Source organism: Callionymus lyra, chromosome 11 (assembly GCF_982586985.1).
Source record: "Callionymus lyra chromosome 11, fCalLyr1.hap1.1, whole genome shotgun sequence".
Lineage (NCBI taxonomy): Eukaryota > Metazoa > Chordata > Actinopteri > Syngnathiformes > Callionymidae > Callionymus > Callionymus lyra.
This window is the reverse complement of record NC_141828.1, coordinates 13,047,222-13,071,508: the sequence shown is the minus strand read 5'-3', so window position 1 is coordinate 13,071,508 and position 24,287 is coordinate 13,047,222. Positions and strand designations below refer to the sequence as shown.

General features: G+C 39.8%; 4 protein-coding genes across 7 annotated transcripts in view; 2 read left to right on the top strand and 2 right to left on the bottom strand.

Annotated features, from left to right (window-relative positions):
• The window catches only part of sipa1l2a (signal-induced proliferation-associated 1like 2, genome duplicate a), a 110,604-nt gene extending 105,754 nt beyond the window's left edge, over positions 1–4,850 (bottom strand). For all 3 annotated transcript variants that reach the window (XM_087802749.1, XM_087802750.1, XM_087802752.1), the window contains exon 1: positions 4,726–4,850. The gene's annotated coding sequence lies outside the window, so the exon portion shown is untranslated. The remainder of the gene's footprint in view (positions 1–4,725) is intronic.
• Positions 4,851–5,280: 430 nt separating this feature from the next.
• On the top strand, positions 5,281–7,685 carry map10 (microtubule associated protein 10). The gene is made up of 2 exons (XM_087802676.1): positions 5,281–5,329; positions 5,390–7,685. Exon 2 carries the CDS (start codon positions 5,551–5,553, stop codon positions 7,591–7,593), a length of 2,043 nt encoding a protein of 680 aa, XP_087658802.1. The 5' UTR covers positions 5,281–5,329; positions 5,390–5,550; the 3' UTR covers positions 7,594–7,685.
• Positions 7,686–8,615: 930 nt separating this feature from the next.
• ntpcr (nucleoside-triphosphatase, cancer-related) lies at positions 8,616–13,319 on the top strand. Its single transcript, XM_087802631.1, has 5 exons — positions 8,616–8,658; positions 8,916–9,078; positions 9,139–9,232; positions 10,698–10,895; positions 12,817–13,319. The coding sequence occupies exons 1-5, from the start codon at positions 8,625–8,627 to the stop codon at positions 12,883–12,885; spliced, it is 558 nt and encodes a 185-aa protein (XP_087658757.1). The 5' UTR covers positions 8,616–8,624; the 3' UTR covers positions 12,886–13,319.
• Positions 13,320–23,783: 10,464 nt separating this feature from the next.
• The window catches only part of mymx (myomixer), a 35,824-nt gene continuing 35,320 nt past the window's right edge, over positions 23,784–24,287 (bottom strand). For both annotated transcript variants that reach the window (XM_087802494.1, XM_087802495.1), the window contains exon 33: positions 23,784–24,243. In XM_087802494.1, coding sequence (XP_087658620.1) covers positions 24,023–24,243 — 221 coding nt within the window. In that variant the 3' untranslated portion in view covers positions 23,784–24,022. The remainder of the gene's footprint in view (positions 24,244–24,287) is intronic.

Here is a 24,287-nt window from a genome sequence, read left to right as displayed (position 1 = left end):
TACATTTATTTACTTACTTACAAGTTTGATTCTGAACTAGGCAACCATTTTTTTGGTCCAAGGGCCAATACAATTCTTGAAAAATTAGGAGTTGTTACATTGACCTGCTTTGTTTTAATCATGTGAAATGAGTTTTTTGGCCGATGTACATTTTGTTTGGTTTGCCCAGCCTCAGTTGTTTTTGTCATTTTATATCTACTTCAGTGTACTAAAACCAAAACCCACTTGTTGTGTCTGGGTTTATGAATATTTTAATTTTGGTGTTAAGATTATTTTGAAATTATGTTTTTTACTTGCCGATAAGAAATTTGATGGAATGAATCTTTTTTGTCCATCAGTGCTAGTAAATTGCCTTATCTTAATATGACGATACAACAAATAAAAAACAGCCAATTCCCACAACGTATAGTTCACTTATCACATTAGGAAAGCAGAAACTGTTTTCAGTTTAAATTGGGCTACAGTATATGACACTATTATCACATAATGTCTATGAAATAATGACAATTATTTGTATCCATCACTCGCTAATATCTTCATTACAGTCCCCCAGTTTGACTGAGCAGTGACTCAGATCGTCCACGTCTTCTTCTCTGGTCTCAAGTCCAACACTTATATACTCATATACTCCTCAGATGGAAAAATGTATCTGTATTTACTATTGGCGCCACATCTGTTCCCCATCATTATACAGTCAAGATCGTCCGTCCGCTGGGAGCGACCGTCGTAGCTCACTCAGTAAAATCATGTGTCAGTTAAAAAGGTCATCAGGTTGCGAGTGTAGTCGATCTAAGCTGGTCATGTGATGATGCTTTTATGAGCAGTGGCTGCGATCTTAACGGATGAAACGGAATACGAGATCCACGAATCTCGACCAGCGATGACATCATATTCAACTTTCCTCACCAGATAAACTCCCAACTTGACCCCCCCATCGTGCCTCCTGTCTTTAGACGTTGCAGAATCTCGGCCGTTGTGTCACCACAGGCTGACCGACTTCTCACCAGCAGTGGCACGATCAGCATCCGACTTTTATCATTATACCATCTGCCTTATGCGTCAGCCTCGCCTGCAGCCACAGTAAAGCTTCATCTCGCCGAGCGGTTATCACGATAGCCGGTCTCCAGATGAGCAGCAGCTTTTCACGGAATCGTATGAAAAGAAAACAACTGTTCGTGTAAAGGTGGGACGATTGAAAATGGAATGCTCTCTTAATGATCACGCTTTCGCTTCAATACATACAAAACATAATGCATAAATCCCCGGGTAAGCAGGTTTCAAACGGTGGGAATTACGTCGGACATCTGCCTCCGCTGTAAAGCCTAGCCACAACAACAAAGCCACATAATCACCAAAGGTCGACTTGACACAAATAAACAAACAAGCTACAGAAGCACATATGTCCTTAAGTCACTCGCCACTGGCTATAATGCTCATTTCTGCAGAAGGAACGGAGCTACACGACTGCCGGCCTCTTCTTGCGTTTTCTCCTAACGTTTGCTGACAGTCAAGTAACAGCTAAGCTAGGATGTTGTCCATGTCATGTTAAGGAGATTACGCCGCACATGAGAAGTCACACGATGTATAGATATGACCCGGGAATAACCCGGGTCTCAACGTAGAGTGTCAGGGATGCACTGATCCAACTTTTTATGGTCCTGGTCTTTGAATATTGACCAATTCTAAATCAGTGTTTAAATATTAACTTCTCGCTCTACTGTGTGATAACGTTGGTCAAAACCTTTTTTTTTATTTGTGTTTACATTAAAAGGAAATTGGCTCAATTGAAGGAGGTTTTTCTGATCTGTTTTCTGAAATAAACCGTCTTAAACGTAATCCAAGTTATAAATTCAAATATAATTTAAGATGCATCATGTGTGGTTATCATTAACTACTTAATACCCTATTGGGATAGTTGCTGATTTGATACAATAACAGTTTTAATTTTTAGATTTTTTCAAAACTCTTTCAGATAGATCAATACCATTAGGTCAGAAATGGGGGATATTCTGGTACAGAGTTGATACCTCTCGTTCCACCCCTAAAATGTTTCCTTATTTTAAGAATACCTTAAGGATTTCGGACTTACAATTAGTTTTTTTGTTTTTCTTGAGGCAAAAAACTCAATGACAAGGCAGACCAGGATCCTCATCTACTGAATTGTCCTAAATCATTCGGTCTAAAACCCTATGGTGTATATTTGGCAGTTAGTCGTCATCAGTTCTTTAGCTGTTGGAGTGCATTATGGGATGCTTCGAAGATGTTCTTTTTGTGTTGTTGTTCTGGCGTGGCCTTGACATTCCTGCACTAGAGGAGTCCAAGGAGGGAAATAAACTCCCTCAAGTTGTTTCTTGCTTAGTTATCTTGAACACTTTTGACATTGCTGACACTATGGGGGGAAACCCAGTGTCATAATAAAGCTGGAAGCAGTGAGTCCGTTTTCCCACATGCACCAGCAACGTTTGGATTTCACACCATTACGACTCACAGCTACCTTATTTGAAGTCGTGACAGCATGCGATGAAATTCATCAGTCAGTTAATAAACATTTTAAGCAACAAGTATAGTTTGATTCTGATTGTTGACGTTCTGAACGTCCACATATAACGGGTGAACTGGACGGCGGAATTGTTTAGCCTCTGCTTCGGAGTGACGAGGGCACTTTAATCCTTTTTATAAATCCAGACTGCAATCAAAACAAAGGGTGAAAAGAATACCAGGAATACGTCTGACTCTCAAAACAGGCGCGGACAGCATGTGATCCCCGGTCCGCTGGTTGGTGGGTTTTAAAGCAACAGGATTTGCGAGTGGAAGGCCCTATTGTGTCTCCCTGCCAACAGCGCGGTCAGCAGGTCCAAGCCTCTTTCTGATCCTCGTCACATGAAAACGGGGCGGTTATGAGATTTTTTAAAAGACCATAGAATGATGGTCAATAAAAGGAATCAAATGTAACAGGACTTCCTGATAATCAGTGGCGAAGCACCGTGGGAAAAACACAGAAAAAAGAGAATAAAAACATTAGCAGGAGGGCGACAGGAGCTTTACAAGGTTGAGATAAAATATCAGCAGCTGTGATGGTGAAATACATTCCCCATATCGCGCTCGATATGTGGGCTCCGTCTGTTATGGTAACATCTTTAGACAAACATTGTAACTCAAGTGGGGCGTCTTCCATGAGGCGCAGAAGACATCCTAAATAGCTCGGCAACGATAACGACTGGATACGTCCTGCGGGCATGCATGTCACAGGAAGCCGTTTCCTCCGCCAAACTTGACAGGTGCCTCATTGTTTCGGGGCCGGGCGCAGCATTGTGCACATAACTTTATTTTGAAAGACTTTTCTGGATCAATTACACCATTGTCTGGGGATTCACGTGGAAGGGAACATTAGATGAGGACGCATTTCTTTCTAATGCCGTGAAGGGTGTTCAACAGGTCGCTGCTGGAAATTGAAAGACGGCGTCATTATCACGCTCATGAATAGATCTACATCCACGAGAGCACCGCTGACAAGCAGGTGAGAGAAGATCCCGAGCCAACTGCTCCTTCACCTTCATCTTGTTTAAACTCTTATTTTGGTGGAAGACTTCCTTTTTTGGGTAGAAATCATGTTTGGTGTTTAAATGTAGACTTGTTGAACACATTTTGTACACACGTGCCATTCCATACGTCTCCTAATACAAGCCCAGGAGTAAGGCCTGAACATTAAAAGAAGGAGGGGAAAAAAAAAAAAACGTTCAATGAAACACCAGGTCTTAAAACACCCCTGGTGCCCACTTAGTTCAGCGGAGAACCTAATCTTTTCCAGACATAAAACCCATCAAAAAAAATAATAGTTCCTTATTGATTTTAAAGCCCCTGCAGCTGAGAAACAATCGCAGACTTCGCGTTTACACTAAACTACAGACGTGAGAAGGAAGGAGGGCAATTTATTTCCCCCTTTTTATTGGGAGTTTAGCTACAGCTTGGTACAGAGTAAACATCCTACAGGAAAGGCAGTGGAGGATACGGAGCCCGGGTGCAAAGAACTGAAGCCAACTTTTACAGTGGGCCCGTGTGGAAGCGTGCAGACAAGACTAGTCACAAGACCAAAAACATAAATAATGTATTAAACAGTTGACACACATTTACACCGTCAAAGAATCTGCTTGTGACGCCCCCTAGTTCCAGATGTCAATATGTATTGATGCGTGGAAAATGTGCTTAAAAGCAGGTTGAATTGAATCCATTCTTTATTAAACCCATAATTCCCTCACAATGGTTAAAATAAAGAGCTGAGCCGTTGACCAAACTGGCACTGACGTCTTTCTCGCCCCCTACTGTTCAATAACGGAAACTCACTCTGGAAATTCATTCAAAAAACAATTCCGTACGAATATACTATATCAAAAAGAAAAAAAAAAGGTTTTTGACACACTCAGAAACGTAAACAAGAGCAGAAAATTAAAGCTCAGAATAGAAGCACATAATCTATAACACCGACCATAACAGTGGCTTTAGTTGCGTTAAAAACACGGTTATTTAACAAGAGTGACTTCAAGATTTTAAACTTTTTTTTTAAACGAGAAATAACAAGTGTCTGCGTTACCGTGTGAGGAACAAAGGCGTGCAAATAACTTTTGTGTCGGACACACATATTGAGTTTCTCCTGCCGGCGGATCTTCGCGTCAGTTATTTTTTCTCACTCTTATAGCGAGCGGGTGAAATAAACAAGTGCCTTCTTACCTCGCGGCGCCAGCGGGTTCCTGCGTGCGGGGTCTGGGGTGGTTATCCTAATAGGGTAAAGCCAGTGGTAGTTGGGTAGTCGCTCACACCTCTCCCTCGGTCTCAACCTACAGACTGAAGTGGAGATCCATCCAGCAGCGAGCACCGCGATGACAACAGGAGAAAGTCCCCGCCCACCGGCACTCACAGGCGGCTGCTCACGAAGTACCCCTCGGTGATCGGTCTTATAATAGCTTCAAAAAAGTAAAGAATTAATAAATAATAATCGATTAAATAACAATTATTAATAACTGCATTTTTCTTTTAGATCATTCTCAGTCAACCAAAACAAATAATTAAAACAAATAACATTATTAATTATCAACACACTATTGTGTTATTTTTATTTCTTATTCACGCCATGTTTAGTTCTGATATTAGGAGAAAACATTCTCATCGTTATTCAAAAATAAACTTAAAGCCAGACATTAAAAAAACAAACCACACTTCCCATGTTGCCATGCGGCTTGATGACGTAATCATCCCTCGACTGTATCCATGGACGCTACAGGAAGCGTTTGGAGTTAGCACTGAGGCTAATAGCAAGCTAATAGGTCGCTTTCTGGTATGGCTAAACCACTAAAAAACCTAAAAGTTGTTTTATTTACGTTTGATTTTTTAGTAGAATATGTCCGGATCAACGAGGGGAAGGTGGTTTCTGATAAACTTGCTGTCGCAGTTCGATTGTTGGATTTTCCGACGCTGATCATCTATCAACCCGAGCAGAGATGCAGCTACAATCGAAACAAACATGTATTCAAGAGAGGCAAGTCGTGTTCTTTTGAAATGAATATGGAATATCTGCATTCTCAACTCTCCAGCAACCCTCTGTCTGTCATGATTTTGGACGTAAAAGAGGAAATTCCTAAGTTAATCGGGACGTGCTTCATACCGCTTGCCAAGGTTCTGGACAGAATCAGACAGAATGTTGCAGATCCTGGTGTTTCTTCTGATGGAGAAAGAGGGACAGTCAATCTCAGAGACCTCAGAGGGGACACGGCGGGATCAATGACTTTGAGTTATAAGCTGTCAGCGACAGGAGGTTGTTTACAGCCACAAGTGATGGAAAGTATTCACTCTGAAAATGTTTCGACTGACAAAGAATCCGCTCCAGCATCCGACAAACGGAGTTCCGTCGTTCATCGGGCTCTATCATCCACACGAGAAAATACTGGAAATGATCCACTGGAAAACACAGATACACTAGAGCAAAAACAAAGATCCTCTCATGATGATCAAAACACTTTTAATGAGAATATATTTTGCCCTCCATACCTTTACTACTGTAACTCCGGAGTCGATAAACTAGAGGGATGGGAAACCAACGTTCCAGAGGAGGTTTACACATATAAGGATTCCTGTTCTGAAGAAGAATCTACACATTCTACAGACGATAAAGTTGCTCGTGTTGTGAAACCTCCCCAGGATTCCGTTGTGGCGAATGTTCCTGGTGATGCTTTAAGACAGTTGCCACTTTTAAATGCTCTTCTTGTTGAGTTGTCACAGTTAAGTGGCCAGAACTCATGCCAGCCGTTGTCCATTCATCCCAATCTGGCTCGGATTTATCATCCCATTTCCCCAGAGCCTGCCATCGCACAGGTCAGCGCGCCACGGATGGAGTTGTTGCCGCAGAATTCCAAGCAGCGGGTTCTCTCATCTCCTAGACACCAATCCACACCGCTCCCAAGTCCTAAAAAAGCACAGAAAAACAAACCCAAGGAGGCGAATAAAAACTCAACAAAGAACAAGTGGATGTATCGAACCACTAAAACTTATGAAATGCGGCTAAAGAAAAATTCTGCAGCCATAAAACAGCGCGAGTGTGTGATGCTAATGCAGAACAATAAAGAAAGTTTAAAAGTAAAAATGTCAAGCAAAAGAGAGTCCGTGGATCAAGACTTAATTGTGTGTGCTAGTTTGGAAGATGAGAAGAGAAAACCTCAGGAGAGCAGTTCCATTCATGTCCTGGAGAAGCATCCAAGATTGTCCGAGGTTGGGTCACAGGGTCAGCAGCCTTTACAAAGAGACTCAAACGTCCTCCAGGGTAATACTGAGGTGTTCCTGGAACAACAAAGAGAGCTAGTCTCCCAAATGTGTCCAGGGTCTGATTTACCAACCAGGGAGGAGACCAGTAGGTGTCTGGGAACGACTCCGGAGCCACCTCAGCTAGCTTCTCCTGAGCATCAGACTGACTCAAATCACCCAGGTTCAGAATCAGAAGATGAAAAGACTAATTTATCCAAGCCAGGTCAACGCAGCCCTCGGAGATCTTCCGTCTTAAACTCGAGCTGTGAAGAGAATGAGGAGGCAAACTATGATGATGATTTCAACAGTCTTGACCCCACTGACTCGGGCTCTCCCGACTCGGCAAGCAGTCCCGAGCACCCTCCTGCCCGGACTCCAAAATCTCAGAGTGGTGTAAGTGACTCTGATTCTGATGCACCTTTGAGGATAAAAGTCCTTCCTGTGCAGAGCAAGACCCGTCATTCCCCACACCAGACCCAGAGTGGAACACGACCTCAAGATCTAGTCTGTGAACTTCCCTTCTTGTCTGATGAGAGCGACGCTGATGGATCAACCACCTCCAAAAAGTCAGTGTTAAAGAGCATCAAAGGAGACGGGGCTTCCTTAAGAGACAGTGACGGATCATCCAGCGGGCAGAAGAAAAGTTTGAAGAAGAACAGTGAACATTCAATAGAATCCGCTACTTCCTTTCATCAAACATCAGAAGAGGAAGAAAGAGATGAGCTTGGAACACTTGATTTTAGAAAGGAATATAAACACATTTCAGAGCTTGTGGCCAACAAACTGCCTGGATACACCATGTAAACACTTGTTTTCAATAAAGTTGTTTGCATAAAAAACAACTTTTCTTTTTCTGCAACTTATTCACTGAAACATGGAAATGTTAGGGTTGAGAAATTTTGGAATCACATCAGTCACTTATAAAATAAAACAATAATATAAGTGCGGTTTTTTCATTCATTTGGAAACATTTAAATGTGTTTTTTCTTTATTTTGCTTCATTCTGGCGAATAAACACTTAACCATTTTCTACTTTATGAATCTCAATTGTTAAGATTTTGTTGTATAAATTTGCAGACAGTAATGTTACATCCATATAATCGTTATAATAAGTAAGTCATTTGTATTTATAGACCGCTTTTCCAGACCAGGGTCACAAAGTGCTTAAACAATCAAAACAATATCAATAAAATATATTTCTTTAAAGGTCAAGATAAGACTTAGAAAAACACAGGAGTTCCAGAAAATCAAGGAAAAGCCTGCACAAATAAAAATGTCTTAAGATGTTTCTTGAAGGAGTCAGTTTCTTTGTAATAAGAGAGGTCTGGATGTCTCTTCACTAAATACTATGATATAAACTTTTCCATAATTACACTTTATTGTCTGGTTTAGTCACAAGCTGGGCCAAAAGTGACCTTTTTCTCAGGTCAAGCCAATATTCAGCAGTGATGGATTAATTTTTTTTTTGGCCCCTCCCCCTTCACGCTTAGTCGGATGAGAGGATGAATGGATCAAACAATTGACTTATACGCATTATATTATCGCCACAAACATTATTTACATTGGATGTATGTAAGTAAGTAATTTATATTTGTAGAGCGCTTTTCCAGACCAGGGTCACAAAGCGCATAATAAAATACCCAATAAATTATAATAATTATTATAATAATTATTTTTAAAATGCTTTTTTTTTAATTAAGAAAATGTTTCGTTATTTCACATTTTAATACATTATTTTAAAAATGTTGGTGTCGAAAATTTAAAAATAGTGCGGCGTGGTTTAAGACGTCTGCGCATGCGCGAACTATGTGTACGGAAGTAGCTTGTGCAGTGAGATGATCAAACACGTTTTTTTGATAGGACCTCCAGGTTGATATTAACTCTGCAAAGCCCCAAGAACTATCATTTGATAAGCGTTGAAAAAAAATGGATAGTTAGTGATGTAATGTACATTAGTTAGTCGGTTATTTTAAGACGCTATTTTAGTACCTCAATGCTAAATAACCAGCTAACTGTACTCTGATGAACCATTATGCTACATATTCATTTGTATTTATTGTTATTATTGTAGTATTATACTATTGTTTTATTACTAAATCTTCCTTATTTGCTGTGTGTTTCACCAGGTGTTGGGAAAACCACTCTTGTCCAAAAAGCATGTGAAGCTTTAGTGTCATCTGGACACACGGTTGAAGGGTTTTACACCCAAGAGGTCAGAGAAGGAGGCAGGAGAGTGGGCTTTGATGTGGTCACGGTGGACGGACAAAGGGGGCCCTTGTCCAGAATCAGGTAGCATGTAAATCAAGTCTTACATGCAACATGTTTTGACTGTATTCGATGTCAACGCAGAGACACGGCTCATGGCGGACGGGAGTACACGGTCGGGCAGTACGTGGTTGACTTGTCTTCATTTGAAAACCTGGTTCTCCCCCTTTTCAGGAAGGTAAGAAGCTCCTCCACCGTGAGATCACAGAAAGCCAAACAGCCCCCTTTTTTTCTGGTCTATTAACAAATCATCGCAGCTTTGAATCCCCCCAAAAAACTGATGGCATAATTAGAGGCTTGAAAACACATAAATTCCGAGGGTGACATTTTTAGTGTCGGTGGTGCCGTCTGGCTGCCACTGACCGTGATTAATCCGGCATGTAAAGTGAGCCTTCAAGTGCCGCCTACACATAAGGTGTCTATATATCGACTGGGGTGTGTTCCACTTTCATCTTACTTGAAGAATCCCAGTCATCGTGGCAGATCATCGCTTGCGTGGAAGGTCTGCCCACAGCCGCCAACTTTACATGATGGATTCAAGTTTTCTCTCCACTCGGTTTTAATGCATACAATGTTTTCTTAATATATATGGAGATTAAATGTTAACAAATGTCAAAAAAGTACTTGAAAGGGTCAAAAAAACGAAGAATATTGACTTTATATCAATGTCAGGAAAATCCCACAGTAACCATTTAAGAACATTTTCATTTTCAATTTCATTCATTTCTCTATTAAATTATGTTGTGGATTCTGTATTTTATGTTCTTTCAAAAAAAAGTTTAATATCTTACTTATCTTAGTTTCTTATTTCTTACTTATTCTATACTTGTTAATTTCTTACTTAAATAATCCTAAACTATATCCCTCCAGCATCGTAAATAATATATGTTCCGGATATTACAAAGACACTGTTGTTTAGGGGACATTTTCAAACATAAAATGACTCAAACGTTTGCTGGAGTCGAGGTCTTAATTAGACATGTTTTTAAAAAAGCGTATTTACTGTTTGATGGAAGTGTTTTTTCTTTTATTTATTTAAAAAAAATATATATTTATATTAATCATAGCTTCTTATGGTTTATATTTCAATAAAGTGTAAACTAAAATATATATATATATTTTTTTTATTAATTAATTAATTATTTAGAATCAACCTTCAAATATTAACGATGTTCGTTCATTTTTGTGTTGCAATTAAACTTTAAAATCTTTGCGGAACCCTTGCCATGACTAAGGACGAGAGGATACAGTCGACTCCAGCAGCTTTTAAAGCTGACCTTTTCTATATATTTTGGTTTCAAAACAAATCACATCAAGAGTCATGAGTCTGTAAATTCTGAAACACCAGAGTCAAGTACTCGGACAATACGACAAATATATTGTATACTTTTTTATAAAGTATCACAATAGATCATATTATTGCCCCTATATCATGACGCGTATCCCCAGATAAAATGAAACCTTGATTACATTAAAAAGAATAATATTTATAGGGATTGATGTCGGAAGTGGGTTTTTTTCAGGTTCATCTTCCATGTTGTGAATTTAAAAAATAAAAAGTTTTGTATTTTGTTAAAAATTCCACATGAAAATGGCACCAGTTGCATGGGTTGGACTCGCAAATGAGTGTTCTTAATCTGCAGGACGGGTCATCTGGCCACAGGAGGGTGTTCGTCATCGATGAAATCGGGAAAATGGAGCTCTTCAGCCAGTCCTTCATCCGATCAGTGAGAACCACACTGGACAGCTGCACAGTCCTCGGCACTATCCCCGTCCCGAAGGGGAAGCCGCTCGCTCTGGTCGAGGAGGTCCGCCATCGTGGTGATGTCAGAGTCTTCAGCGTGAGTCCGAATACCAGCACACGCTTCTTTTGTCTGGAAGAAAATATATCTGGGTCAGTCAAAGAGCTTTAAAGTGTCGGAGTAGATGTTTACGCCGTGTCCTCCTGGTCTTAGGAGGCCGTCAGTCTGCTCGGCAACACCGAGAGGCCGTGCCCGCATTATCCCTTTTCCTATGGCTGGATTAAGTGTAAATCATGCGTGACTGATTTGACAACAAAGGGTGGTCTCGAATGTCAGAAAAATTCATCGCAGGAGACTCGGTTATGGATATTGTCATGCAAAGTTCTCCGCCTCGTTTAGCACCACGTGGTGATTACAGTGAAGCAGAGGAAATGAGCAGCAAGTGAGGAGAGAAGTGATCGATACAGGTCACTTGAAAGGCAGTAGGTCAGAGATTATCCTCGACATGTAGAGCACTAATCTCATGCTGGACACTGGATAATGTTACCAGGAAACTTGACGAGGAGGACGTCAACTTCTTCAGATATTTATTCTCCATCTGCGTCTTTATTTATTTATTGCTTAAGATTGGTGAAATTGAGGCAAATATATATTTATAATTGACATCCAACTAGTTAAAATTCACAAACATGTCTATGTAAGTAAGTAAGTTACTTTGAATTAGTTATTTTACATTTTAAAGTTATTTATCTTATTTTATTTTGATTTATTTTTTATGAAAAATTGCTGTATTTTCTGTGGCTATTGGAAAAAAACAATTTCAATATATAATAATATTATATAATAAAGTTTTACCTTACCTTACCTTGCCTTAAGTAAGTAAGTAATTTATATTTGTAGAGCAGTTTCCAAACCAGGGTCACAAAGCACTTAAACAATCAAAACAATATTCAATAAAATATATACTTTAAAGGTCAAGATGTCTCCTCCATCTATATTATAAACAGTTACACTTTATTTATTTATGTTTTTATATAAGTACGGTTTTAAATTTTAAACTTCTAGAATTCTAGCTGAAAAACATCACTGTGAAGTGATTAGAAAAACTAAATAATACTAGTCTAGGAGTGGAAATGTGTTGTAGTTTATACAGATTATTAATATAATATATCATATCATAATGTAAAGTTAAATAGTATTGTTGTTTTTAATTAAATCTGTTATTATCTAGCTGTAACTCGATCTAGTTGAACTAATGATGAACAAATGCCAGATATTAATATTTGTATCCTTTTCTTTGCGTTATTTCCTTTGATCTCTCTTCTTTAAATTTGCACTTTGTCATTCCTTGCACTTTGTTCTTTCATCTGCACTTCGTCTTTCGTTTTAATGAAACTATCGTCTGCTGTGAACCCGGCCACCCAATTTCCCGAAGGAGATCTCCAGAGGGATTATTAAAGTCTATCTAATCTAATAGATTACATACAATAAAGGCCATAAAATAAAAAATAAACCAAGGGGACCTGAATGAAAATGGTATTCTCTTAAATGTTGTTTAATTTTAGTATTTATTCAGGAATTATCCTCTAAATTATCCAAACATTTGTTTATTGAAATCATAATAATTTATCAATTTCTTTCCTGTTATAGTTAATTAATGTTTGCTTATCACTTTGTCTTTCTTTTTACTCCTGTTTTTAGAATTTATTTAGTAAAATCTTGCAATTTTGATTAAATTGGATCCTTTTAGTCCAGTTTTGCTTGTGCAAGCTGTTTATTGACTATTGACTTTCCTATCGACTAGTTTGCTCACATCGACCGCGGCTGTTGAGACAATTGACTCGCTGTGTACGTGTCAATGACGAGCCATTGTTCAAGAGCCCGCTGGTACAGAACTGTACTGTGTTCCCAGCGGCGCTCATGAATCTCGGTCGCCTCCTCCATGAAAAGTTACACACTCTTGTCTCTTCTCTTTACTTTGGATTTTAAAGTGCTTTCTTAAGTTGGGATTCTCTTCTAGGTGTCCAAGGAAAACAGGAATTCTCTTCTGCCTCAAGTTGTGTCGGTGCTGCAGGAGTGTTTTTCCTAATGTGATAAAGACACACCGGGAGCATCAAAAAAGAGGCTTTTTCCTGCGTGTGGTTCCGCTGACAACACGTATAGAAGGTTCAGACTCCGTGGATCCACGCTGGGCGTCATGCTGAGGCGACAACCTTTGCTGAAGGTCATCCCACAGTTACTGGAGTTGGTGTGTAACATGCATGCATTCATGTATACAATTCAGTTTTCCCTCCCTCACGCAGCCTGAAAATGGACTGCATGCTGAATAATTGATGGCGAGCCTGAACGCAGCAGGGCAGTCGTCGAGTGAGTGCGGGGAAGATTCCCAAAACGCCCGGAGTCAGGCATCTGCCACTCCCAACTAAAAAAAAAAAAAAACAGTCCGCTTTGTTTCTGCTAGAAGAGCTTTGTTCTCTTCTCCTTTGTGTTCAAACATTTGTTAATAAAGTTTTATGGAGACAACTTTGTCACCTTCTTATACATACGTTTTTCATCTCATCATCGTGGGTAGGGTTGTGGGGGCAGCAGCTGAGGTCAAGAGGCCTAGACGTTTATCCGAGTAGCTAAGCCAACCATTCCGTTAGGCACTTAACAATACAATTAAAAACAAACATTTTATTTGAATTTGGTTCAAGTTAAACAGACTTTTACTAACTACCTGAAATTTAGAATTTAAAAAATGTGGGAATTTGCAGGCTTGAGACCTTGGCTTCTGATTTTATTGATATTTACTTAATGAAAAAAACAACCAGAACATGTTACTCGGGGTAGTAATTAAAACTACCATAGGGGTGTAAAACCTTTTTTTTACATAGGAAGTCAACTTGAATAAAAGCAACAAAAAAGATGCATTTATAAAGTGTATATTTGATTAAACTGTGGTTAAAAAATGTTAATTCTTTGTGCAACTTTCTGAAGATTCAATCTTTTTAAAAGTGATTAAAAGGGTTTATTAACAGTACAATTACAAAGTAGTTTACACATTCAATTTTAATTAAGAACACTTTAATTCAAGTTTAAAGTTTCAAATCATAACAAAATTATCCCAAAACACCTTAAAGTCTAAGTAAGACTATACGGGAGAAAAAAACCCATCAAATCAATGAGTGTCAATCACAGTTTGACAGTGGCGAGGAAAAAACTTCCTTTTAGAAGGCAGAAACATCGAGTAGAACTAGATTGAGTGATGAACTTAAACATTGAACTACATTGAAAACACAAAAGCTACAGATCGACCCTGAAGGGCTGATCTCACTCATGAACAAAATATTTTCACTCCATCTTAGATCAAACATCCCATCATTTTCTGTGAGAGATCCAGGGTCAAAGTTCACCTTTTCATCAAAACCCATTTGAAATCACAGCGTTCGGGAGTCATTATCCTTAAACTGATATTTTGTCTCGGGGAGAAAGACCACCGTGCTGCTCTGTAACGATCAATACGATCCTGTTATCTGAGCCTCCTGATCAATGGAAGGATGTGGTCATCGTTGAAGTCATTTAATATTTAACATCTACGGGGAGACGTTACGATATATGATGTGTTAGTGCCTCTTATCCACCGAGCGCGTCATCAAAACACCAGCGTTTAGTTTTAAATCGTGTTTGATGGCGATCATCGAAACTATCTTTGACTCAGTTTCCGGGGCTTGAGCCTGATCCACTCTGATAATGGATTATGCGTCGGCGCGGCGTCAGATTACACTTTAGCATAAATCATATCGCTGAGTGTGGGATTTTCCCTCTTGTCGAGAGCATTTATGGAGGATTTAGTCCGCTGACGTAAAAAAGGTCCTGCATCTGCCAAGTTTTTCAAAAACTTATGGGAAAGTGAAACTGTCGACAGATAGGACATTAATCCTGCTTCGCCTTCTGTTGCTTTATTCTTCGTGAAAGATGTTTTCGCTCGTGTGGGTTGGACGTCACGGCTGCCGACCAATCAGGTCCGAGCTCACTTATTAACAATGATGGATGTGGTACTTTCACACCCCAGTTTTCTCCAGTTGATAAAATGCTCCAACAACGGTAGCGTGGTTGGGTTGTGCCCTGAGAGGATGCGTGTTTGATCCCAGCCCCTGGTGCGCTGCGTTGCTGCCTACTCCTATCAGTGTGCGATTGTGTGTGTGAATGGGTAAAATCGTCTATAAAAGTATCTTCTAAATGCACAAATTAAATACTTAAGTTATATAGTATACATCTTATAAGCCTTCCCTTGATTAAAACCTTACTGTCATCTCCGGGTCAAGGTGACCCGAAGGCCAAAAAAACAAACGTGTTTGTGCTATCCCTTGTGTTGTTTCTGGTTCAAAGTGAACAACATCCCTGGCTTCTAAAAATACATATTCAGTTGTGGAGGTCATTTATCTTTACCCAGAGATAACTCAAGGGATACTACAAACACATTTATTTTCGGGCCTCCGAGTCACCCTGACCCTGAAATGACAAAAGGGATACTACAAACACATTTGTTTTCGGGTCTCCGGGTCACCTTGACCCAGAGGAAACACAAGGGATACTACAAACGTTTGTTTTCGGGCCTCCGGGTCACCTTGACCCTGAGTTAACACAATGGTCAATGCAGACCGTTAATTGGTTATTGATCGGTCAATAAAACTCATATGTCCATTTTTTCCCTCAATGTAAGAGCCATGAATGCATCATCGCTGTGTTAATGCTCATTCTACAAATCCCATCATGCATTGCAGCAGTTAAAGATTAATTTTGTATGTTTGAATCGAAAATCTATTGGAAATTCTGATTCAAAAGGGTCACTGGTGGGATGTCAATTGACCGAGAATGTGTCTTTGATTGACATGTCCTAATCTGGGCTCTATTTTAACCGAACTACCCAACAAAACTTGAACCTTTGACCTCGAAAAAAAACCTGGAATGCTCTTCTGGTTTGTTGCAATTATCGTGGCTAGCAGCGAGTAGCTAGCTTGATGCCTTTTATATTGGATTGATATATTATTAATTCTACGACCAAGGGCCCTGTTAATCCCCGTCAAGGGCCACAAACGGCCCCTAGGATTGGTTTGTCCTGAAATAAAGTTGTGAAAATTGCAGGAAAAAAAAGCAATAAAGCAGTCGAGGGACAGAGGGTAAAGCATCAGGACTTCTGGTAGATGGAGCTTATTTGGAGAGATTTAAATAGATGTCCTTTGGCAAACACCTTTAAGGGCGTTTGCAGGTCGTTTTTAAAGTCCCAAAAAAAAAGAAAGTCTGCAGCCTTCATTTAAATGCCTGCAGTACCTCTTCTCTGGTTGGTGGCGGTAAAGGCTGCCAGCTGTGATGGACGTCTGGCTGTGTCAACATCTGCCGTCTAACGTGACGCATCTTGTGATTAACAGCCTTCAGAGTTGAGCTCTAAAAAAAATCTAAAAAGAAGAAGAAAACCCGACATACCACGGAGGTGTGATTGTGGGCATCGGTTCGACGGGTAATCAGCGTCACCGGCTGTCCTGGCGGGAAGGTGATCCAAGGAGCCTGGAGCGGAGCAGCAGATGGATTATGTAACAAGTCAAACATTGCCAGGTTAGTCAAGTGAAGGATATGAGCTGATTTTAATGAGCCCATGTTATACATGTATTCTGTGAGGCTTTATTTGTTCCATCCTAGTATAGATCAAGGATCTATAGTGTCTGTTTTTCCACCATTACGAAATGGATCTGAGGTATATTACTTTAATGTTTTGACCAAAGTTCTTGTATGACTTGTTTTTAAATAAGAGGTTTTTTTTGCATTTAAGGGCGACTAATTGTTTGCACAAGAGTCTCTCAATTTAAATATTTACATAAAAAATGTGCCTAAAAAAAACACAGGAGATGAAACCTTGTTTACCATAACCACGTCCACTCTGCTGTGATTGGTCAAGCATCGAGGTCCGCCACAATGCGTAATCAATCCCCGAAGTCTCCACTTCCAAGGGACTCGTTGTATAAACAAAGCGTGATTACAACTGGCTGGAGGAGGGAAGCCTTTATTACGTCATAATGGACTCTGCTCTCGTAACCTCTCGTTCGCCGAGATTTCAAACGGGGGAGAACTTTATAAAGTAATAAGTTCAAAACATGGTCATGATGAGGGACTTACTGCATCTTGGAGAGGAAGACTTCAATGTTTGAAACATGTGAGTGAGTCAGGAGAGTTGGATTTTTACATTAGTTGCCTTTTGAGGATATTTTTTTTAGATCTTATTCGAGTGAGATCTAGGTCAACTGTTGTCAAGCGAAGCTTTCAATGTCGCGTAAGTTTTAACAATGTATCCAACATACAAACTGCCATTAATCTGAAATTAGTTCCTCAGGATTACATGATCTGATTACTGTTTTTGTTGATGATGTTGTTTTTGTTACGCCCCCTGTTGGCTTCTATTAGCATGGCATAATGCAGCGAGTTGAGTGAGTAAGGGTGTAGCCACACGAAACCAGCAGATAAACTGTAGTTCTTAAACATTTAATGAACTAAATGTGCAACACAGGATGACTTAAAAGTGTCACCTAATAAAAGAGAGCACAAATCAAAGATCAAAACCCGAAAACAGGCGCAAAAACACCCCAAAATACACAGCTTGGAGCTTTAGTGCAGTGTATTTAGATAGAAAGTTGGCTTTGTGCGTGTAGATGTAGATCCATGAGTGTGTGCACTACTCATCTGTTCCTGTGAGCAAAAATGTGGAAAATGCAAAAGTAGAGCAAACAACAAAACAAGGAATTAATTTCTTAATTTAGCAACTCCAACCCCATAAAACCATACAGACTCATAGGGCGATTAAACTGAAGACTTTAGCTGAGTAATTAATCGCATGCGTACTTAAATTTAGCATTTTTAGTGCATAAGTGCGTCTCAATTCTTAGTATGCGAAATGTAGTGCTCCATGCACACTAAATTGTCGTACTAAAACGCCCACAAAACTGAGTGTGGATCGATGGACACTTTCTACCCTAAACGGCCGCAATCTTAGTGACGTTGACGTTGTAAAAAGAAGTTATGTCATATATATATATATATATATATATATATACTTACAGGTGCATTTTCAGCCAGCAGTAAGAGGATGACACGTCTTCGCTGATGATACCGGCGTAAATATCTTGAATTTTTCGTTTCTCATATTTCTTGATCCAAACAAAATGTGCTGCCAGCAGGTGGCGATAGTGTTTCTACAGCTGGTTGCAATTATCGTTAAATAGTAGTAGAAGAAGAAGCTGTTGCGACATTTCCTGTGTCTGATTTGAGATATACTATCTGTGGAGATTTGAGTACTAGTTAGTAAGTACACTATCCTGATGCATACTAAGAGAAGTATGTGATGTAAGACTCAGCACAGATGTCTTTATCCAGGTGCTAAGAGCTTGTAGGCGGTTGATGATGATGATGAAACACAGGTGTGTCACTCCGATCCTGGGGACAAGACAGCAGAGGAAAAGGAAGAAACAAACACCAGACAAAACAGGGGAAGAAGTTAAATCCAACTCATACATTCACATGTTTGATGTATGTTTTAATAAAACTCAGAGAGAGAGGAAGATCGTTCCAAAGCTTAGGAGCAACAGCCTGGAAGGATTTCTCTCCTCTGGTCCTGAACCGTGTTCAGGAACCATAAGAAGATTCTGATCCACAGACCTCAGAGCCCGAGCTGGGGTGTAAGGCTGGATCAGATCACTGATGTAAAGAGGAGCCTGACCATGAATAGATCTGAAAGTAAGAACCAGAATTTTAAAGTTGATCCTGAAAGAAACTGGCAGCCAGTGAAGAGTTTTAAGGATCGGAGAAATGTGAGTTCTTCTACTAGAGCGGTTAGAATTCTACATACAGAGTTTTGTATTAAGTGCAGGCGAGACAGATCCTTCTTGTTTAGACACAAAAGCTAACAAAGTGACATCACAGACAGCAGATAACATCACCCATGGCTTTGTAGGAGCCGAGGTCTCAAGCAAGCAATTTCTTATGATTCACTTCACTGTCCCTTTGAACACAACAGAAAGGTAAACTATTTTAATAAAGGTATGTTTTAATCAGGATGGCTATAAGTCACATATTTTATAGGTGATATAGATATAGATAGATGGACAACAAACAGTTTGCAGCTGTAAGAAAGATGGCAGACGTCTAAACCGCCACACTTCCCACCGGTCAGGTGATTTACACGCTAATCTCCACGCATGACTTCGGTGCCTCCACGACAAACGCCGCGTCAAACACCGGGAGCGAAGGCAGGCGCAGATACACGAGAAAATTAATAACCATATCGCCGCGACGCATTCACACCGACTCTGCGGGACAGATGTCTGTCTGGCACCGCGGATCCTTTATCCGCCGGCGCAGAAATGCAAGGAGCTTACCGACAATCCAGGACAAAAGAGGGCCTGCTGGGCGGAGGGAGGGGTGTGTGTGGATGATGGGGATCTAACACGAGGACGTTTCTCTGCAGTTATTGCATCGGCGCTGCCTACCCCGGGGGGGCGCGGTGACAGCTGTAGACGGGGGGGTCGGGGGGGCTTGTGTTGTCCAATTGGATGAAATGGAGTAAACCAAACCATTTCTCAAGATTTGATCTATAAATGGAAGAAAATGAAACACGCTGGGATTAATTGAAGCTTTAATTGTGCTAATGGGCACCGGCCGAGGTCCAGTGATCCTGGCAGGTGGGTGGTTAATGTGGGCCCCCGAAAATTAAGCTATTTGATCTCGACTCTTAACCACGAAGGCCGCCGGCGAAACTCTCCTAAACCACTCTTCCCATTACATCATGTTCCCCCGGCTCCCCAGGGCGAGCAGGCCGGCAGGGTTTGGGTTTCAAAGAGCAGCCCACCACCGTTTGAGGAGAAGTTTTGAAGGAAGGAGCAGGAAGGAAGACAATAGTGTCGAGTTTGACCGCCTGGAAAAATACCTGCAAAACGGTCAAGTTGAGTCCAAGTAAGGCTGTTTGGCTTCATAATAATGCTTGTACGTTCAGAACATTAGCTATTTGTTGGATATAGGAGCAGAAACACACCACAGGACTAGGGTCTCATGTACAATAAGTTCTACTAAGAACGGTTGTTCATTAAAATCCAGAAAATATTCATATGTATGAATCTGTGCTTACACACAAATTAAAACACTTTTTTCTTCGTATATCCCAATCAACGTAGAATTAATCGCAGCCTTGTTCGTCCCTTTCCATGCCATAATTTACATATTTAAATCATATTTAAATGAACCCGAGTCCGTGATTTTCAAATGAAAACATGAATTTAATCTGGGTTAAGTAAGTAAGTAAGTAACAACTTTAACAATCAAAACAATACTAATAAAAGTATATACTTTAAAGATCAAGATAATACTGAGAAAAACACAGGAGTTCCAGAAAATCAAGGAAAAGCCTGAACAAATAGAAACTTAAGATGTTTCTTAAAGGAGTCAGTAGACTCCATCAAGTCGCTTATTGAAAAATTTCTGACATGGATCACATACTTTAATTTAAATTAGTGTAGACAAGCTCCAGTGTAAATGTTTATATTTTACATACACAATTATTAATGCGAATACTTTATTTACAGAGACAATCAGGGGCTTAATTGAAACATCTTAAAATGGAGTTTAACAAGATTAAAACTGTAAATCAGTAACTTAAAGCACTGAGTAGTGATGGTGATGTGAAGATGGTCTGATCGTCTGAGCTTCATATCAATGTGTGGCGCAGCACACACACAAATTCTTATTACATTTATAAAATAAAAGTGTTTTGTTTACAAATTACGGATGAACAAATCATGTGACGGTGTATTTATATAAGTGTGTTTTTCAAGGAGATCCCTGCGATCACGTGATCACATGCGGGAAAACTTAAGCAGCTTTCATTCTGCAGCTTCAGTTTGATCAAACTGACGTGATGTTGTTTCACAAGAACGTCTGTGACTCTCATAGAGAAAGACTCAAAGCATTTATTAACAAATTATAAAAACAAGCTCATAATTCCTTTACTTTATTCTGAATAGCGTTAAATAGCGGATTAAGATATTCAGTATAAAACGCCACATACAAATGTGTCGGGAAGTCTGACCTTTTTTAACACTTTCCTTATTTAACCATATCACCTTTGACGTGGAAAATTATGTCCGCACGTTTTTTGTACGTACGACCCCTTCGTATATGAGGCCCCTGGTGTTTCCACGATCCTACCTCAGAGGAAAGTAACGCTAACACTTGTAAACGCAGCTAGAAGATCGTGATGCTAACTTCACACGAACTCTCCTCCAGTCTCATTCTAGCTCGTAGACACAGAAGCCCTAATTCAGAAGCCAATATAGACGTTTCTATTAAAAAAATATATATATTTTTAAAGTTCAAAATTGACTGCCGCAGTGCATTATGGGACTTTTACAATTTGCCTTTGTTTTGTACCATGATTAGCTCGAGCTAAATACTGAATAAAATAGTAAATTCAGGGTATCTATGAAAATAATAAAAACAATGTAAGGCCTTAAGAGGAACTTAAAATCTACTAAAAGTGTACTTAAAACTTAAAAACCCTTAAAAATGTTGATATTTTAATGTACCTTTGCATTTTATCAAGCAGAACCCCAACATTTGAATTCTGTTATCCAATGTTTTGTGTGTTTTTGTGTTGCATCAGCTTCCCGATAACCTCAGTGAGATCACTTCCATCCGTAAAGCGAGCCTTTAGTGGCGACACCTCCCCTGATGAAGAGTCATCAACGCCCTCATGATCGCCCTCATCGCTGGTGGCCCCGGGACGTCCCTCTATTGTGACACCCGACCCCCACTCTCCCCACACACACATCAATCCTCCCTGAGACTCATCAGTGAGTTAAACGCCGTGAGTCACATGGAAATGGTCCGTCATGTGGTGGACACTGAGGCTGTGGTGGAGACGCATGAGAGCTACGGTCAATGCAGGGGGCGGGGCATAGGAGGGGGCGGGATCTGTCAGCAGATGAAACGGAGGTCAAAGGGCGCGGAAGGGGCACAGAGTTCAGTGGGATAGTCATCAATTGATGAACAGGAAATGCTTGTCTTGCTTTCTTACAGTCACACACACACACATGCATGCACACACAACTACACACATATCAAAACATACACATGCATGCACACACAACTACACAAATATCTAAACGTACACATGCATGCACACACAACTACACACATATCAAAACATACACATGCATGCACACACAACTACACAAATATCTAAACGTACACATGCATGCACACACAACTACACAAATATCTAAACGTACACATGCATGCACACACAACTACAAAAAATATCTAAACATACACATGCATGCACACACAACTACACAAATATCTAAACGTACACATGCATGCACACACAACTAGACAAATATCTAAACATACACATGCATGCACACACACCTACATACAAATGCGTACACACATACACACCCACATGCACAGTCTCCCACAAACACACACTTACACACAACAACACACAAATGCCCACGCCCAGACTAACATACACACCAAACCAAATGCACACACACAGACAGACAGACACACACATTCACCTACACACACAAGCACACTTACACAAACGCACACACACCTACACTCAAATTAACACACAAAGACTCCCATACATACACACACAAACATACCCAACCACTGATTCTCAAATGCACACACAGACACACATTTACATAGACACACCTACACACACAAACACACAGACACACATACACGCACACATCTGCTAGCACACACAAGCACACACACCCCCTACACACACACACCTTTACTAAAAAGCACGTACACAGATACACATACAGTACATTGACACACACCTACACACAGACACACTCACCTACATAAAAATACACACACACTTACACAAACACACACACAGACACACATGCACACACACACCTAGACACGCACAAACATAAACACTCCCTTAAACACACAAAGAAAAATAGACTTACACGTAACTGCACAAACAAACAAACGCACTCCAACATCACAAACCCACACAACCACACACTCACACACACAGACACACACATGCGGGAAGGAGGCAGCAGTTCTACAGTGAGTTTGTGTTTCTTGTTTTAATGATTCACAGACGACGGCTTTGAACTGATTGAAACATCGATTCTTGTGCTGTTTACATTCCAGAGTGTGTGCGTGTAAAGTTACTACAATCACACAATAAAGAGCCAGAGAAACACTTGATGATGTTTTTCTCTGTGATTTACTTCGACTGTCGGCGGGAATTAAATATTTCATGAGTCACTCAGAGTCGACGTTAGAAACTAACCTTCAAGACTCCAGTCATCGCTGCCCTTTGACTGTCATGGTGCCACAAATAAACTATAAACATATTTATTTAGTAACAATTCTGACCCAATGAATATATTTATACTTATTTTTTATTTTTAGGTCTTTTTGTCATTTTTTGTCGATCAAATTCAGAGAAAATATCAAATAAAATCCTTCATAGTTTTTTAAATATACAGATTATCTTGAAATAAAAATGTTAACACGATGAAATAATGTGAATAAAAACACGAGTATAAAAAAATAAAAGCATAAAAATTGTATTATTCAAAAGTTAATTCCAAATACAACCAATTAAAACTCTTTGCTTCAAAATAAAAGCCTTTGTAATTTAAAAAAAACTATTTAGTTTCCCTATAAATAAATAAAAAACATATGTTTGTCTATCAACTTAAAAAAAGCAATATAAAGAAATAATATATATATAATAAAGAATCTTTATATGATAAAATAATACAGAATTAAATATCTAATTTCAAATAGACATGAAGTAATTCTACGTATTGATATCCTTTTATATATTTGAGTTTAAAATATTTGTAAATAAAAGAAAAAAATGTCTCTAAAATGTTTCATCATTTTTTTGTCGCAACAAAAAATAAAGGAAAAAGTTTTTCATCTGCAACTTTTAATCAGGAAAGCGTCAGTAAATAATCAAACGGAAACAAACATCTGTAAAAAAAGCTTTAAAAATAGAAACGAGATGTTAGTGAAAACCAAAGTTGGTAGAAAAAGCAGATATTTTCGGTGTTAAAGCCAATCGACGCACACAAACGCACACTTCAGACACACAACGATAAGACTGTGGTGGTTCCTTTGCTCCCTCAGTAGTTTTTAGCTCCAACACTTTCTTCTCCTCAAACGTCTCTTTTGCCGAAGATCTTCCTGAAGACGGACTTGTTGCGAGGCCGCGGGGGGCTCGCGGACCCGTCCGGGCCGCCGTCCTGCTGCCACCCGGCCTCGGCCACCAGGGGGACGTCGGCGCGGCTTCTCTCCGACGACTTGTCTCCGACCACCAGGGTGACGCAGTAGTTGGAGCCAGAAGGTTGAAGCACCGGTTTGATCTTCTGGTAAGTCGCTGCAGAAAACAAAAATAAAAGTTTGGTCATAAATGATCTTTTT